This window comes from Ranitomeya imitator, chromosome 6 (genome assembly GCF_032444005.1).
Source record: "Ranitomeya imitator isolate aRanImi1 chromosome 6, aRanImi1.pri, whole genome shotgun sequence".
Lineage (NCBI taxonomy): Eukaryota > Metazoa > Chordata > Amphibia > Anura > Dendrobatidae > Ranitomeya > Ranitomeya imitator.
Window position 1 is genome coordinate 310,467,950 of NC_091287.1, and position 19,576 is coordinate 310,487,525.

The 19,576-nt window shown below is 45.0% G+C and overlaps 1 protein-coding gene across 2 annotated transcripts in view; it reads right to left on the reverse strand.

Moving 5' to 3' along the window:
• The window catches only part of EXOC2 (exocyst complex component 2), a 253,824-nt gene that overhangs the window by 92,057 nt on the left and 142,191 nt on the right, over positions 1 to 19,576 (reverse strand). For both annotated transcript variants that reach the window (XM_069730751.1, XM_069730750.1), the window contains 4 exons: positions 17,700 to 17,857; positions 12,589 to 12,710; positions 5,906 to 5,967; positions 4,747 to 4,827 (listed from right to left, as the gene is read on the reverse strand). In XM_069730751.1, coding sequence (XP_069586852.1) covers positions 4,747 to 4,827; positions 5,906 to 5,967; positions 12,589 to 12,710; positions 17,700 to 17,857 — 423 coding nt within the window. The remainder of the gene's footprint in view (positions 1 to 4,746; positions 4,828 to 5,905; positions 5,968 to 12,588; positions 12,711 to 17,699; positions 17,858 to 19,576) is intronic.

Sequence of the window (19,576 nt, forward strand, 5' to 3'; positions counted from 1 at the left end):
GAGCGAAGCCCGAATCCAGTCCTGCCTGAAGGAAAACCAAATGGAAGGCAGGGAAAGGACATAGGTGAAAAGCGGTTGGACTCGCATCAAGGAAAGTAAGCCTTCCAGGTACTATAGTATATCCTGGAAGTAGACGAAGGCTTCCTAGCCTGGATTATAGCGTGACCCATCCGGGCCGAAAGACCGGACGCTCTTAGAACTGTGGAGTCCACAGCCACGCCGTTAAACCGAGCGACCGATAATTCGGGTGGCAGATCGGACCCTGAGACAGCAGATTGGGTCTGTTTGGAAGGCACCAGGGGTGTCCGCGAGAAGATTGACGATGTCCGCAAACCAAGACCTCCTGGGCCAATCCGGGACGATCAGAATGACCGGCACCCATCCCGCCTTGATCTTTTCTGACAGCTTGGAAAGCAAGGGAAAGGGGTGGGAACCGATAGGGGAATACGAACTGCAACCAAGGAATGGCCAGAGTGTCAACACCACTGTGAGAGGGACCTTGGGCCGACCCGAGGGACCTTCCTATTCAATCGGTACGCCATGAGGTCCACATCTGGAGTCCCCCATCGAAGAGCAATCCGATAGGAAACCTCCTGAAGTACCAGTCCCCTGCCACAAGGCCCTCGCGGCCGAGGAAGTCGGCGGCCTAAATGTCCACGCTGGGGACATGCACTGCGGAGCTCACCAGGACCGTTGCCTCTGTCCAAAGGAGGATCCTGGAATCTCGGCCGAGGCCAGAGGTGGTAGACATATGCCACTGCTGTGTCATTGTCTGTCTGGATTCAAATTGGCAGGCTGCTGAGAATCCTTACCCAGTGAAGGAAAGACAGAAAGATGATCCGGAACTCGAGGACATTGATCAGCAAAGAGGACTCCTGCGCCGACCAACAACCCTGAAAAGAACAGGTGACAAAGCCCCGCGCCTCCGCCGAGCGGGCTGGCGTCCATCGTCACCACCTGCCAGGGAACTGGGATAAGAGAAGTGACCTCGGCCACCAGTCGAGGAACCGTTTGACCCGGGAGAAAGCCGGATCGGACAATGCAGGGAGAAGACAGACCTGTCCCCCTGTGATAGAATAGCCTGCTGAAGAAGTCTTGAATGTAACTGGCGAAGGGAAAATTGCTTCCGATGTTGCAACCAACCTCCTTAGGACCTTTAAGGCCCATCAGAAAGGAGGGGAGCCGAAAACCCTGGAGCAAGCGAACTTCCTGACAAAGGAGGGATATCCTGTCTTCGGGAAGGAAGACTCTGGTCCGACAAGTGTCGAAGAACATGCCCGGAGATATGAGGCGCTGAACAAGATGGAACTTCTTCCTGTTGACGAGCCACCCGCAACGGCTAGAGTGTCGGGAAAGATGGATAGACTTTCGGGAGCCTGAAACCGAAATTCCTAAGCCTCCATGGAAGTGATTACTGAACGAGGGAATATCATCCTGAAGTGTCTCCGACGAAACCTCCTGTTCAGCAAATTGAGATCCGGGCTGGGACGAACCTTGTCGTCCTCTGTCAGTACAAAAAGCTTCGAAGAGAAGCCTGTGAACCGTTGAACCGTTCCTGTTCTGGGACGGGAACGATTACCCCGGATCTAAGGAGGGAAACAATGGCTGTAAAGAAACCCGGGACTAGAGCGGGGTCTTGGAGGTTGGGATTCGAAGAAAACGATCCCAGGGCCGTGAAATGAAGATTTTGTATCTAGAGGATACAAGTGCCCTGGCCCATGCGTCCTCTACTGAGGAGACCCAGACGTCCCTGAGGAACAGGAGAAACGGGCTAGAGTCTAGTCGTGGGTCATGCCTAGGTGGAACTTCCAGTCCTGGACCTGGAGAAACCACCTTAGGAGTAGCGGGAACGCCAGGAAGGAGTGAGTCGAAGAATACCTTCTTCTCTTAACGTGCCTGTGGCCTCTGTTCGAAGTTGCCGCCTAAGAAGAGAACTGGTGCCGCCAGTGGCGTCCTTAATAATTTGGTCCAGCTTGGAACCGAAAAGACGTGATCCTTGGAAAAGGCAGGCTCGTAAGGGACTTCTTTGATGACTCTTGAGCCAAACAGAACGATGGCTGGCAACAACATTACTGGGTGACTGAGCGGCAGAAGACGCGACGTCCAGAGAACAAATTATTCCCCGGCGAGAGTAATCTGGGTGGTAACTTCCGCCAGCCAGTCTGGTGGAGCTCCGGCTTGAATGCCCCAACGGGGTTGTTTTAGCCCCTTCGGATACCGACTTAGAAACCCAAGTGCAAGCGAAAACCGGGCATAGGGATGATGCGGCAGGTTCGAGAGCCGAATTTACAAAGGATTCCATGATCGTATCGATGAAATCTGTCAGTCGCCCCACCGGACAGCGTGAGGACTGTGTTGGTGGCAAGTCTAGCAGCTGGCGGATCCACAGGGGGAGAGGTCGTTCTCCATCGCCTCATTCCGGTTGGCGATGAGATCCGGAGGAAAGAGATATGAGACTCCAAGACGCTTTCCTCTTTGAGAACGTCTGGTCGAATTCGCTCTTTCTCTGGCCAGAAGCTCCTCGATTCAGGATGAGGAGCGAATCCCTTGGGAGGTAGTTTAGACCATCTAAACGAAACCGCCTGATCTGCGGGTTTCGTAGAGGAATCTTTGTTGCCACAGGTCAGATTGTACGCTCCAATGAGGCTTTGAACCATATCCCTCATGTTAAGATATGGTTCGACTCAGGCCCCAAAATATCCTCCGAAGGCACATCAGAGAAAGCCTCGCCTGACTCCGGGGGGAGGATAAGGGGGAACTCGACCACAGAGAAGGACCGTGGGGCGAGATGGACCGAGAAGAGAACTCAGACTGGCGTTCCCGTCTGAATCTTTCGCGGCCTGTATTGGAAGACTCGGACAGAGCTTCTTGCGACCCGCTGGCTACTACGGAAGGCTGCAGGGGCAACCGATCGAGCACGGACACAAGGGTCTGGGACACCCGTGTGAGATCCGCTACTGATAGAGACAGAGGGTGGGGACTTCGCTTTGAGGCGGAGCAGCAGGGGGGAACAAAATGTGGGTTGCTGCAGGCCTGCCTGAGGGCAGCTTGTGGTTACAAGGCGAACCCTGAAAGTGTTTCACTAAGACGCAGGAAAAGGTAGGAGGCCGGGGGCGACCTCCCTTAAAATTAGACTGAACGGGCCCCTGAGGGAAATGTCAGAAGATTAGGGGTTTGAGTCAAACTGCGGTGCAGAGGTACTCACGGCAGGCGCTGCTGTGTCCAGATGGAAGGCTGCACGGCTTGGAAGATGCTCCTCAGGAAGGATAGCCCCTAGGAGAACAGGTAGACACATCTGGGGCACTCTTGTCCGGAGCTTACTGCAGGCCTGAAGAACAGCAGTGGAACAGAAAGATGGAGCTGCTGCCCTGCGGCCTCTGGTGCAATCCGCGCAGATGATATGCTGTGCCCCCAGGTGAAAATGCGGGCAGGTTGGAATCTCCTGCCCTGTGCTCAGCAGCGACGTGAAGGAAGGGGCGGAGACAGCCCAGATGGCGCCGGTGGGCGGAGATTGCAGGGCACAGTTTGTCGGGCGGGAGAAAGCCCGCCCGAAGAAAGCGGAAGTGGAGGAGCGCGGTACCGGAAGTAGGCCCCGGCGGAAGCCGGGACCTAAATTAGAGGCCGGTGCCGCTGGAAAAGAGGCCGCGGCCCCAGAACAGTGCGCCGCAGAGCAGCGCGGCAGCCTGCCAGGACCGCAGGGAGAAACGGTATAGTCGGGACGCGGCGCCGAAGTAGGCCCCGGCTGAAGCCGGGACCTAAAGTGGAGGCCGGCGCCGCTGGAAAAGAGACCGCGGCCCCGGAACAGTGCGCCGCAGAGCAGCGCGGCAGCCTGCCAGGACCGCAGGGAGAACGGGACGCGGCGCTGAAGTAGGCCCCGGCTGAAGCCGGTACCCAAATTAGAGGCCGCCGCCACCGGAAAGGGGATCACGGCGCCGAAGCCCGCAGGGGGGGTGCCGGAGTCGCCAGAAAAGTGACATTGCGGCCGATGCGCAGTGCGGCCGCAGGGAGGGCACTGCGGCCCGATGAAGGGGATAGCCCATAGTGCAGAGCCACTGCTCGTCTTGGTGCCCCTAGGATCCCTTTTTAAAATAAAATCAGCGCCGCCATAGAAGATAGTGCAGCGTATTTAGGAACTACTACTCCCCCACACTGTGAGAGAGTAAGGGGAAGATCTGGAAATTTAGGGGAAATACTCACCTAAACATCCCACGCAGTTACTAACCTGAAGGGATTGAGACGTCCACGGAGCTGTGATGGACGTCCTCGTCTCCTCCAACCGACAGGCTCTGGTGGGCGAGTGGGTGGGGGACGGAGCCAGGACCGGACTTCTAAGCACGCTTGTGTGCTAGGATCTTGGTCCTGGAGAGGGATCTATGAGGATACGGGGTGGCAGGACACGCCGTACTCATAGTCCGCATTGTGGGACTACAGGTGTGACTGCTCACCCTGTATCCCTCCGGAAAAATCTGAAAAGAAACGACGCACATTGAGGTAGATAAGGGTCTAATGAAAGACCCGTGTCCACCTCCTACTGACACTAAGCTAAACTGAATATCCTACTTCCTGTCGGTGGGGTGTACACTGCAGAGGAGGAGCTAACTTTTTTATTTGCATAGTGTCAGCCTCCTAGTGGCAGCAGCATACACCCATGGTTCCTGTGTCCCCCAATGAAAGGCGATAGAGAAATGCAGGTAATGAGTATGCACATTAAAACACAAGAGAACCCTCATGAATTGGAATACTTACATTTGCTTCAGCAGGCTTACATTCTATGATGCCTTTCAGTGACTGCAGGGCCTGGGTAATACTCTGCTCAAACTGTGATGGCTACAAAATTGTAAAAGAAAAAAAACAAAACATTATTATAAAAATAAAATGTGCGCATTGTTAGGCCGGATTCACACGTCAGGTTTGATCAGATACGTGAGTAATGGTCCATGTTCGTTTCAGTTTTGGTCAGTTTTTACAATAATTTCTTGTGGGAAATTACATGTTTTTAGTTTTTCCTACCCAACGAACAGGAAAAATACATTACATGAATGATATCTATGTGATATCCATTTTTTTATGGGGCCAATGGCAATATTAACCCACAACATAGATCCAAGTAGGATATGTCTGAGTTTTTTTGACGTTACATGAAAAAGCAAATTTACAGAAATGGGTTCAAGATGTAACCACAAAAATCAATGTATAGAATGGGTACCAAAAGAAAAAAAATAATTATGTGTGAAAACAAAGGTTGGTCCTACAAAGTCACCACTGAGGCAATGGCCTGGGATACTGAAGCTCTATATGTATCCCCACATTCAAGGAATTACTGAAAGCACTATTCTCTATAGCAGTGTTCCCCAAGTTCGGTCCTCAAGAGCCACCAACGGGTCATGTTTTCAGGATTTCCTTAGTATGGCCCAGGTGAGAAATCCATCAGCTAGTCAGGCAACAATTCCATCACCTGGGCCATACTAAGGAAATCCTGAAAACACGACCTGTTGGTGGCTCTTGAGAACTGGAGTTGGGAAACACTGCTCTACAGTGAGGCTCACTCGAGGGCGCAGTTAGGGATAAAAGTATTAAAATGCTGGACATTCTGCTTTGCCTGTGTTGGTGGGGGAAGCTTCACAGGATAGATATTGAATAGGGGCAGTCCTAATCCTCAACACCAAGCCACCATTCTTAAAATGCGATTGAAAATTGAATAAAGTACCACATATAATCTTTCATCACAGTGTGGAGAAATGGCAGTCAGTAAATCAGTATGGGACACATCCCAGCGATCAGCCGTTTAAGACCCATGCTCAGGGTATGTCATAATCAAATCTCATCTGAGGGAACTAGAGGACAGAGCGTATTGCACATGACCTCCTGTTTATTGAACACATACAACAATTACATCTAAACTTACCAAAGATGTTAAACCCTCATTGTCGACCACCCAGTCTTCTTTGTCAGCCAATTTCTTCACCTCTAAAAAAGCAATTATTTAGTTAATTAACATTTCTTTAAATCAAATCATTTGTATTGAAAAACTCCAAATACAAATTTCCCACCTTACAAAAATGTGCTGAAAAACTCGGCTTACACACGAATACACACGGTAATACATACGCAAAGTATCTTCAATTTCCTAACCCACCCTAATCCCAAATCCCAACATTCCAGAGAAGACCATTTTAATTTTCAGAGCAGTTCTAGAATAACGGAGTATAAAAATTCGTAGAAGGGGGGAGAAGAAGGAAAAAAAAGAGGACTAACAATTAAGGGATAGCATCTACTATATAATTGTCTAAGGGTCACTTCCGTCTGTCTGTGTCACGGATATTCATTGGTTGCGGCCTCTGTCTGTCATGGAAATCCAAGTCGCTGATTGGTTGTGGCAAAACGCCCACGACCATTGCCACGACCAAACAGCGATGGTCATAGTCTGGCAGGGAAATAGCCGCTGCTTTACTGCCCTGCAGTCAGCGCTGAGCGCTCACGCAGAGTTAATGCCAGTGTTAACGGACTTCGGTGTAACGCACTCCGTTACCGCAGCTAATAACCCTGTGTGAACAACTTTTTACTATTGATGCTGCGTATGCAGCATCAATAGTAAAAAGATCTAATGTTACAAATAATAATAATTAAAAAAAAGGTTATTCTCACCCTCCGACATGGCGCGCTGTCCTCGGCAGTTCAAGCGGCAGGTTCCGGTGCCAAGGATGCTATGCGAGAAGGGCCTGCTATGACGTCACGGTCATGTGACCGCGACATCATCACAGGTCCTGCGCTCATACCAATCCTGGGACCAGAAGCTGTCGCGTGCACCGCACACAGGCGCCAGGACTTCAAGGGGCCTTCGGAAAGGTGAGTATATGTTTATTTTTTATTTTAAGTCTCTTTTAACCACGCATATAGTGCCCACATTGCTATATACTACGTGGGCTGTGTTACATACTGCGTGGGCTCTGTTATATACTGCATCTCTGCTATAAACTATGTAGCTGGGTAATATACAACGTGACTGTGCAATATACAACGTGGCTGTGCAATATACTATGTGCTCTGTGCTATATACTATGTAGCTGTGCAATATACTATGTGGCTCTGTTATATACTACGTGGCTGTGCAATATACTACGTGGTTCTGTTATACACTACATCGACTGTGCAATATACTACGTGCTCTGTGCTATATACTACGTAGCTGTGCAATATACTACGTGGCTCTGTTATATACTACGTCGACTGTGCAATATACTACGTGGCTATGTTATATTCTACGTGGCTCTGCTATATTCTACGTCGCGGACCAATATACTACGTGGCTGTGCAATACACTACGTGACTGTTATATACTATGTGGCTGTGTAATATACTACGTGGCTGTGTTATATACTACGTAGCTCTGTTATATACTACGTAGCTATGTAAGATACTACGTCGGTTGTGTTATATACTACATCACTGTGCAATATAGTACGTAGCCTGTGCTGTATACTACCTACATATTCTAGAACACCCGATACGTTAGAATCGGGCCACCAACTAGTTGTATATATTCCTTCTATCTCTAGTTAGAAGATTTGTGGGCAACCCTGGAGCTAATGAACATTTTTAATTGGTAACATAAAATCAATTAATTTTCGCTTTTAAAGGGAACCTGTCACCCCGTTTTTTGAGATTGAGCTATAAATACTGTTAAATAGGGCCTGCGCTGTGCGTTACTATAGTGTATGTAGTGTACCCCGATTCCCCATGTATGCTGAGAAATACATTACCAAAGTCGCCGTTTTCGCCTGTCAATCAGGCTGGTCTGGTCAGGTGGGCGTGTTCACAGCGCTCTTTTCTTCCCCAGCTTTCCGTTGGTGGCGTAGTGGTGTGCGCATGTCCAGAGTTCCGACTTCCCTGCGCCCACGTGAAGACACAGCGCGCGATCTGCGCTGTAATCCCTTGCATCGGTGGGGGCGGCCATCTTCCTGTGGCCGCGCGTGCGCAGATGGAGTACTCTGCTGCACGGGGCTTCAGGAAAATGGCCGCGGGCAGCCGCGCGTGCGATCTCTAATGCGCACGCGCGGCTGCCCGCGGCCATTTTCCTGAAGCCCCGTGCAGCAGAGTACTCCATCTGCGCACGCTCGGCCACAGGAAGATGGCCGCCCCCACCGATGCAAGGGATTACAGCGCAGATCGCGCGCTGTGTCTTCACGTGGGCGCAGGGAAGTCGGAACTCTGGACATGCGCACACCACTACGCCACCAACGGAAAGCTGGGGAAGAAAAGAGCGCTGTGAACACGCCCACCTGACCAGACCAGCCTGATTGACAGGCGAAAACGGCGACTTTGGTAATGTATTTCTCAGCATACATGGGGAATCGGGGTACACTACATACACTATAGTAACACACAGCGCAGGCCCTATTTAACAGTATTTATAGCTCAATCTCAAAAAACGGGGTGACAGGTTCCCTTTAAAAACATGCTATTGGGTAAAGTAATAAGGGCTGCACAGACGGAGAACAGGATAATTGCTTAAAGAGGACTTGTACATAGATCAAAAGGGTCCAATTTTTGGTATTTTATTCTCACTGCTCCACTAATTATTTCAGTTTCAGTGTTTTTTTTTTTAGGGAACCTGTCACCATTTAAATGCTGTCCAAACAGCAGGCACCATGTTATAGAGACGGGGGAGCACAGTAGATTGATATATAGTTTTATGAGAAGATTCAGTATAATCTGCAACTGAATCATTTAATCCTCTGCTCTTTCTGACAAGAAAGTGGTCAGTCACTGATAGGACCGAGCACCGGACCAAAAATCTCAGAAAGAGCAGGGATTAAACGAGCTAAACACAGGTTATAGAAAAGTGTTCTCACAAAACATTATATCACTCTCCTCCACTCCTCTGGCTCTATAACATGGTAGCTACAGATTGGACTGGCTTTTCATGGTGACAGGTTCCCTTTAAATCCACCATACGGTTCCAGATATTTGGGCCTTTTTATTTAGTTCTAATTCTTATGGTCTTTACTAAGGGGGCATCACTCTCAGAGTTCTCTAGGGATGTGCCTTTAGGCGGCTCTCCATTATTATCCTAAGACATATTGCAAGACTTGTCAAAGGGTTGATGGTGACTTGTAGGATCGCTACTTCCAACAGGTGGCAGTATAGAGTTCAAGTCCTCTTTCTCTCTGAAGAGGCAATTTGCACATATTATCCTGTGAGCAATACGTTCCCCTTGGTAAAGAGCATATACATTATAAAAATTTGCCCTAAATACAAAACTCATATCTCTGAAACTATGGTGAATGTTAAAAAATAAGCAAAAAACTGAATACTCAGTGGAGGAGCAGGACTAATATAAGAGCACAAACTAGCCTCTTCTGACTTTGTGACAGATCCTCTATTTTAAAATGGCTGCATGTGAATATTCATTGTTGGCCAAGCCATCTCAAAACAAAGTAATGTAGCTGTAAGTAGCATCCAAATTAACAGACGTCTAGCTTGGATGGAATGTTTTTCCATGGTTGACGCATCATTTTTAACCAATCCTATTAATTTATGTAATTTTTTTAAATTAACCAATCCTAACAATGTATATAATTTCAGATTATTTTGTTACAGTAAAAGCTTAGATGTCTAACAAGCTAAGAAAAAAATCATGCATAGAATAAGTGATATTGTTTTATATATATATATATATATATATATATATATATATATACACATATATATATATATATATATATATATATATATATATATATATATATATACACACACACATATATATATATATATATATATATATATATATATATACACACACACACACACACACACACAGTACAGACCAAAAGATTGGACACACCTTCTTATTTAAATATTTTTCTGTATTTTCATGACTATGAGAATTGTACATTCACACTGAAGGCATCAAAACTATGAATTAACACATGTGGAATTATATACTTAACAAAAGAGTGTGAAACAACCGAGATTATGTATTATATTCTAGGTTCTTCAAAGTAGCCACCTTTTGCTTTGATGACTCCTTTGCACACTCTTGGCATTCTCTTGATGAGCTTCAAGAGGTAGTCACCGGGAATGGTCTTCCAAGAATCTTGAAGGAGTTTCTAGAGATGCTTAGCACTTGTTGGCCCTTTTGCCTTCACTCTGCGGTCCAGCTCACCCCAAACCATCTCGACTGGGTTCAGGTCTGGTGACTGTGGAGGCCAGGTCATCTGGCGTAGCACCCCATCACTCTCCTTCTTGGTCAAATAGCCCTTACACAGCCTGGAGGTGTGTTTGGGGTCGTTGTCATGTTGAAAAATAAATGATGGTCCAACTAAACGCAAACCGGATGGAATAGCATGCCGCTGCAAGATGCTGTGGTAGCCATGCTGGTTCAGTATGCCTTACATTTTGAATAAATCCCCAACAATGTCACCAGCAAAGCACCCCCACACCATCACACCTCCTCCTCCATGCTTCACGGTGGGAACCAGGCATGTAGAGTCCATCCGTGCACCTTTTCTGCGTCGCACAAAGACACGGTGGTTGGAACCAAAGATCTCAAATTTGGACTCATCAGACCAAAGCACAGATTTCCACTGTCCATTCCTTGTGTTCCTTAGCCCAAACAAGTCTCTTCTGCTTGTTGCCTGTCCTTAGCAGTGGTTTCCTAGCAGCTATTTTACCATGAAGGCCTGCTGCACAAAGTCTCCTCTTAACAGTTGTTGTAGAGATGTGTCTGCTGCTAGAACTCTGTGCGGCATTGACCTGATCTCTAATCTGAGCTGCTGTTAACCTGCAATTTCTGAGGCTTGTGACTTGGATAAACTTATCCTCAGAAGCAGAGGTGACTCTTGGTCTTCCTTTCCTGGGGCGGTCCTTGTAGAAGGGAAGTGCTCCAAAATGTTTATCTTTACGTAGAGATGTGTTTAGTGATATATAATTCCCCCACATGTGCTCAGTAGCCCCCTCCTCAAGCTGATATATCAGGTTTCATCTAGGACTTAGGCCAGTGGACAATAGACTTGTGATCTCATCCCCACACACCTGGGGCTGGACATACCTCTTCTAGGTGGATATAAAAGGCACAAGACACATATGCTCTGCCACTCTTTTGCTGTGCCTGCATGCTGGAATGATCATGGATCGACATGGTGGTTGAGTATATCTGTATCTACTTTTCTTACTGGGCCCTGTAACCTCTTAGGCCTTAGGGTTAGTAAGCTATAGACGGGAGGGCTGAAATTGCATGTGTGATTTGGGTAATCGGGCAGTTAATTGTGGGTTTTTATATTGTGGTGATATTGCTGTGATATTACTGGACATTGTGGGTTATTACTGTGTGATACTGTTGGGATATCACAGTATACTGTAGTGATAATACTGTATTAGAGTTGTAATATCCGTATATTAAGTATATACACATATATATATATATATATATATATATATCGGACCTCATTAGAGGTGCAGGGAGAGTTCCTCTTTTGGTATCCATAAGTTCCAGTATTATTAGGGGAAACCCTGTCCCTTTTAACAGTCCTCATGTGAGCCAGTTTCTTTGTAGAGCTTGATGGTTTTTGCCACTGCACTTGGGGACACTTTCAAAATTTTCCCAATTTTTTGGACTGACTGAACTTCATTTCTTAAAGTAATGATGGCCACTCATTTTTCTTTACTTATCTGCTTTTTTCTTGACATAATACAAATTCTTACAGTCTATTCAGTAGGACTATTAGCTGTGTATCCACCAGACTTCTGCACAACACAACTGATGGTCCCAACTCCATTTATAAGGCCAGAAATCCCACTTATTAACCCTGACCGGGCACACCTGTGAAGTGAAAACCATTCTCAGTGACTACCTCTTGAAGCTCATCAAGAGAATGCCAAGAGTGTGCAAAGCAGTCATCAAAGCAAAAGGTGGCTACTTTGAAGAACCTAGAATATAAGACATATTTTCAGTTGTTTCACACTTTTTGTTAAGTATATAATTCCACATGTGTTAATTCATAGTTTTGATGCCTTCAGTGTGAATTTACAATTTTCATAGTCATGAAAATAACAAGCAGAAATACACATATGGCCACTGGGACACAACAGTCCAGTCTCCGCGGGAGATTGCGGGAGTCCCTGCTGCATACCACTAGGTATAGTATTCCTAGAATGACATTGATTCATGGACTGTTAATACCACCCGGGGATCTATAGCCTACATTATTACATATCTGTAGATATCATGCTGTCTCTTACCGCCTATTTCTATGCGGCACTGCTCGTCACCTTTTAGCCATGTTTATTGTCAGTTTATCTTCTTAGTACTAATAAATGGACTTTTGCAATAATTTTGCTTTATTGTCTTAGACTTTGTACCACTGCTAGTGTTTGTTCATGTGGTTTTTCATAGTCATCAAAATACAGAAAGATCTTAAAATGAGAAGGTGTGCCCAAACTTTTGGTCTGCACTAATATATATATATATATATATATATATATATATATATATATATATATATATATATATATACCATAATTTAAAGTATCTATAAAAGATCCGCACAAAATGAAAATCCTAAAATCTGGGGGCTGCACACGTACCTTCGGCGGTATGCTGCAAGGTGACCTTGACACACGTCTCTCTCAGTTCCAATATGAGGTCTTGTATAGACTGCAGGATATCGTTGGGGATTTCAAGAGCAGTGAGCGATTCATACGTATGCCTATACAAACCAACACATACAGGATTGATAAAAAAAATGTTAGTATATTTATGATATATATTACCCATGAATATATATAACAGTTATAGCTATAGGTAAAAAGTGAACATAATTTTAATGTATTGATTTTTATTTCATATATCAGTAACACGACCAAAATAAGAAACTTTGTAATATATCTTAGATTTTCATTTCATGGGTAAATCCTGTTCTGTGGTGTCGATAGCTGGTGCTCAAAGTCCAGGGGAAGAAAGGTCTAAGATAGGAAAGCCTTCTGGGTCTTAAAATTGGGTATTAGATTTTTTTTCTTTTTATGCATTTACCTTTTTCGGCTAATATACATAATTGTCAGTCTCACACATGATCTTTACATATGTATTTGTCTAAATGACCCGTTTGCAGTTTACCATTCACCTTGCATAATCAGTATAGGTTAGGGGGTAACACACACTTTGGAGTTGCTTCAGAAATATGTTTTTTTCAGATGATGTAAATGAAGTATTTGAAATTTTGACCCCCCAAGTGCTGGATGACCATTTCTTAGAATCTGTGCAGCCATGTACAGCTTATCTGCTGTGCACTGGGCATCTTATAGCGGAGTCTGACCACAACGTCAGGAGCGGTAAGCACTTTCACCAAGATTGCTCATAAACTTCTATGAACTGCAAGTCGTCTCAGAAGAACTGGCAGCAGAATGTCTGTGTCTGCCTCTAGCTCCTCCGCACCACTGCATAGAATTTTGGAAGCACCAACTGTCATTTCTTATCTCGGTAATGGGAAAATCAGTCTTCTCTCAATACTGCTTTTACTGAATTTACCAATGAATTGACTGAAAGATCAGTCCAGGAGGAGAAAGAAGGAGATTTCTCTGATAAGATATATCACAAAGTTGATTATTGTCATGTATACTGTTGATTTAAGAAATTAAAATTAAAACAAAAGGTTACTCTTTAAATGCTTGGAAGTAAATAAAGAACAAGTGACAGCTATCCTCCTGGCTATCACAAAGGATATGCTCTGAGATTTCTGTCCATGTTTATTAATTCCAGCCAATGATACTTGACTTTCCCTATGAAATGGATTCAGTTATGCAAAGCTATGATTATACTATTTTTAAATTATAAGGCCAATGGACGGAACTATCTAATGAGTAACTGTCATTTTAATTTTTATTACCGAACCCAATAGTACACATGAAAATAAAAAATGTTGTAATATATCTTATCAGAGAAATCTGCTTCTTTCTCATCCCGGACTATTCTTTCTCAAAATCCTAAATTCAGAGGTAAAATCTGTATTCAGTGAAGACAAATTTTAAAATTACTGAGACAGAATCTTATCAGTAACAACTGTCATCTTATATACAGTGGGGAAGAAGAGGAGGAGAGAGGAGCACTACCAACAGCTCCTCCCCCCCCTCTCCACAACTAGGAGTTGACAGTTGCTACTGGCAGAGAAGAAGGGAGGAGCTGGAAGCAGCGCTCCTCACCTCTCCTGTCTGCATAGAATCTTATCAGTAGTAACTTCAATATTCTATACAGTGGGTAGGATAAGGAGGAGAGAGGAGCACTACCTACAGCTCCCCCCCTCTCCACAACTAGGAGATGACAGTTGCTACTGGCAGAGGAGAAGGGAGGAGCTGGAAGCAGCGCTCCTCACCTCTCCTGTCTGCATAGAATCTTATCAGTAGTAACTTCAATATTCTATACAGTGGGTAGGATAAGGAGGAGAGAGGAGCACTACCTACAGCTCCTCCCCCCTTTCCACAACTAGGAGATGACAATTGCTACTGCCAGAGAAGGGAGGAGCTAGAAGCGGCGCTCCTCACCTCTCCTGTCTGCATAGAATCTTATCAGTAGTAACTTCAATATTCTATACAGTGGGTAGGATAAGGAGGAGAGAGGAGCACTACCTACAGCTCCCCCCCTCTCCACAACTAGGAGATGACAGTTGCTACTGGCAGAGGAGAAGGGAGGAGCTGGAAGCAGCGCTCCTCACCTCTCCTGTCTGCATAGAATCTTATCAGTAGTAACTTCAATATTCTATACAGTGGGTAGGATAAGGAGGAGAGAGGAGCACTACCTACAGCTCCTCCCCCCTTTCCACAACTAGGAGATGACAATTGCTACTGCCAGAGAAGGGAGGAGCTAGAAGCGGCGCTCCTCACCTCTCCTGTCTGTATAGAATCTTATCAGTAGTAACTCCAATCTTCTATACAGTGGGTAGGATAAGGAGGAGAGAGGAGCACTACCTACAGCTCCCCCCCTCTCCACAACTAGGAGATGACAGTTGCTACTGGCAGAGAAGGGAGGAGCTAGAAGCAGGAAGCGGCGCTCCTCACCTCTCCTGTCTGTATAGAATCTTATCAGTAGTAACTCCAATCTTCTATACAGTGGGTAGGATAAGGAGGAGAGAGGAGCACTACCTACAGCTCCCCCCCCTCTCTACAACTAGGAGATGACAGTTGCTACTGGCAGAGAAGGGAGGAGCTAGAAGTAGCGCTCCTCACCTCTCCTGTCTGCATAGAATCTTATCAGTAGTAACTTCATTATTCTATCTCTGTTGTGTAATAGTCTGTATACACTGAATACAGATTCTACCTGTGAATTGAGATTTTTGAGAACTAATGATCAGTCCTGGAGAAGAAAGAAGCAGATTTCACTAATAAGAAAAATTACAGTTTCTTATTTTCACGTATACTATTGATTTATGAAATAATTAAATTGGCGATTACTCTTTACATATGGTATCCTAGTTGTGGCCGAGCAGATCAGTGCACCTTCCCATCCCCTTGTTATTCGTATATATCTCTACCCCCTTCTTCTATGGTGGACAGTGCGGACTCTTGCAAACTGTGCGGGCACAACTACTCGCATGACCGCATGCTATCCCATTCTCATGAAGCGCACCCCAACAAACTCTCTCCATCTATGGCCCATTTAGTAAAGTAAATGATAAACTTGAGCTTCTGTGGTGATGATGCAGGTAATTGGGATTTGCAGTTCCCCGTGTAGTTCTGCTCCACGAAAGAACTGAAACTAACAGCTGTGGTTCTTAGTGCAAATCACTGCCTCTGATTCCAGGGTTTAACCCTTTGATTACTACAGTCTATGACTGCAGCACGATTAAAGGGGATTCCTCTCTTTTGAACAGGTCATCAGGCTTCCCAATGACGTGATCGCAGTGCATACAGGTGTCCCAGAAAGGACCCAGTGGTTGACCGCTCAGTAAGGCTGCTATTAGGGATTGCCCTAACAACAACATGTGTCATACTTACTAGCTAATACATTATAGGTTTGCAATAAAGAGTTAAAATATTTGCAATCCTGTTAAAAGTCTTACCATGTAAAAATAATTTAAAAAAGTAAAAAATGTAAAAAAAAAAATAAGGTCAGGCGAGTTTGCTGGCCAATCAAGTTCTGCTGATACTGTTGTTTTTAAACCAGGTATTGGTACTTTTGGCAGTGTGAACAGGTGCCAAGTCCTGCTGGAGAATGAAATTTCCATCTTCAAAAAACTTGTTGGCAGAGGGAAGCATAAAGTGCTCTAAAATTTCCTGGTAGACGGCTGCGCTGACTATGGTCTTGATTAAACACAGTGGACCTACACCAGCAGATGACATGGCTCCCCAAACCATCAGATTGTGAAAACTTCACGCAACGCCTCAAACAGCTTGTGCCTCTCCACTCTTCCTCCAGACTCTGGAACCTTGAATTCCAAATAAAATGCAAAATTTGCTTTCATCAGAAAACAACACCTTGGACCACTGAGCAACAGTCCAGTTCTTTTTCTCCTTGGTCCAGGTAAGACGCTTCTGTAGTTGTCTATTGGTCATGAGTGGCTCGACGCAAGGAATGTGACACTTGTAGCCCATGTCCTGGATACGTCTGTGTGTGGTGGCTCTTGAAGCAATGACTCCAGCAGCAGTCCACTCCTTGTGAATCGCCCCCAAAATTTGCAATGGCCTTTTCTTAACAATCCTTTCAAGACTGCGGTTATCCCGGTTGCTTGTGTACCTTTTTCTACCACACTTTTTCCTTCCACTCAACTGTCCATTAATATGATTGGATACAGCATTCTGTGAACAGCCAGCTTCTTTAGCAATAATCTTTTGTGGCGTACCCTCCTTTTGGAGTGTGTCAAGGACTGCCTTCTGGACATCTGTCAAGCCAGCAGTCTTCCCCATGATTGCGGAGCCTACTGAAACAGACTAAGGAACCTTTTTAAATGCTTAGGAAGCCTTTGCAGGTGTTTTTGTTAATTATTCTAATTTACTGAGATAATGACTTTTGGGTTTTCATTGGCTGTAAGCCATAATTATCAACATTAACAGAAATAAACACTTGAAATAGATCACTTTGTTTGTAATGACTTTATATACGGTAACATGAGGGGCTGAGAGACATGCAGAACGGCGTGCACACAGACCGTGCTCTGTAAATGGCCCTGTCAGAGACTGACAGTGGCATTTAAAAGGTTAGCAGCGGGTGGAGTTTAGCTCCACTCACTGCTGTTAGAGTCCGATGCTGACTGTCTATCACAGCCACTGTCTATCAGGTATAATGCAGGCTCCTGAGCCCGTATCAAAAATGGGGACCAGACAACATGTATCGGTATGTCCACTCTCAAGAGAGATTAATGCCACTCACCTAGCCTGATTTGACAGCTCCTGATCTGCTCAGTACAAGCAACAGCTGCCAGCTAGTTCAGGCAAGCAGAGACAGAATACACAGACTTGATGAGACTGGTGTACTTGCTTTAAAAATCCATGTAAAAATGACTTTATAATTCTGATAATGAAATGAGCATTTTAAGAGTCTAGCTAAAGAGTGAGAGGGCTCTTGAGTCCAAGAGATGTATTTATTTAATGTCTGCACTTTAATTTATGGCTGCGGAAATAATGGGAGAATAATTCTGATCATTAAGACCTAAATAGGCCTGATCATTAGAGGTAAAAGGCTAACAAAATAAATAGAATACTCAGCTTACCTCACAGTCTGAACAACATGAGCTAACCAAGGTCCAGATAAGTCAGCCTTCGGTCCCCAACCTCCGTAAATTGACAAATCATCTTGACAAAGAGTAGTTGGAAGTAAAGCTCCACGGATAAGCTTCACCAAACACTGCATCACTTCTTGGATCATTTTCTAAGTCACAGAAAATACATAAGAATTATAATAGCTTGTCAATGTGTCTCCTGCTGGGATTAATGGACTACAGAATACCAGAAGCTGGGTCAGAACTTCGGATACGCTCATATTACCTTCTACCCTCACGTCAATGGCTCAGTTGGGGCTTATATCTGAAGCTCTGGAGAATGGGATGCAGGAGTATGCATTAACAGGGCCATTGACTGTAATGATGCAGAAGGAATCACTGTGTGCTCCGTCGGTCATTATTTTGGCTCCATCTTGGAGCCTGCTTCAAAAAATGCAGATACAGCTGAAAAATGTGTCTCACAGAACACAAAAAAGAACTCCAACTGCATTATTACAGACAAGGGTCTTATTAGCGCATGCACTCAAATTCAATTTTCCAGGGCTTCAGCCATAGACTGCAGGAAAAAGTGAGCACACCACAGATAAACACTGGCCAAATTCACGAATTATTACATGGCTGAAAAATCATACAAAAACTATGGGGTAGTTTCAGTCCTCCCCTGCGGGCATGTGGAGTTTCAATGTCTGATTGTTTGTTCACACTGGAGATACGTTGCTGTCAAGTAGCACCACATTCCCAAATGGGAACATGGATGCTTTGGAGAGCTGAGCATGCAAGTGTCAGAAGTCGGGCTGCACGACAACTATTGGAGGTGCACCTTTAGCTTCATAGCGTTACAATCATCTGGAATTAAAAAATTATATAAAGCAATACTTTATTAAGGTATCTTTTCATTACCAGAAATTAGATATTTAAGTTCAGGTAAAGCAAAATGCAATAAAGAGAAACCACTGGTTTAAAAGGAACCTGTCAGCAGGATTGTGCACAGTACCCTACAGACAGTGTCAGGTTGGCACTGTTATACTGATAAAATGATACCTTGGTTGTTGAAATCTGTCTTGTGGTTGTGGTTTAATTTTTATTTTCAGTTTTGAGTTAATGATATGGTCGTGCTCCGGGGTGGAATGTGGGGGGTGTCTTTATGAGGTGCTCTGCTTAGTTATTCATACTGATGGCTTAAGATAGGTCACTGATCCCTCAGTGACTTGCCCCCTATTTTACATACTGATTATTATTATGTGTTTAAAAAAAAAGAAAAGAAAATGACCTTCAGAAGGCCGGTGCCTGCGCTGCAGCATGATTGCATGTATAATGTGCATTAAATTGTTTTATTTAGTTATATACATTGATTATGAACAAAACAAAATTCTCTCAAAATGGCGCCTGCGCATTGAATAGCGGCCCAAACATCCAGTGTTTGCCATGCTGTTATGTGCATGACAGTGCGGCAAACACTGCTTCTGATCAGCGATAAAATCATTACCGCCGGTCAGACACACACGGTTCCCACACTCTGGTCACTGGCATCGGCTGATGGGACTACTGCTCCCGTCAGCCTACTCTTGCTACCTGCAATAACTGCGAGAGCAGGTTGCGGCTGATGGGAGTTTTCATCAAACGGCGCCTGCGCAATAAATAATTTAAAAGAAAAAAAACCTGTCGTGGGTTCCCCTGTATTTTTGATAACCAGCCAGGCAAAACTCACAGCTTTGGGCTGCAACTCTCTGCGTTAGAAAGCTGCTTATCAAGAGTAGAGGGGTCATACGCTGTTTTTTTTAATTATTTAAATAAATTTAAAAACACGACTTGGGGTCCCCAAATATTTGACAACCAGCCTTACTAAAGCAGACAACTGGGGGACTGGT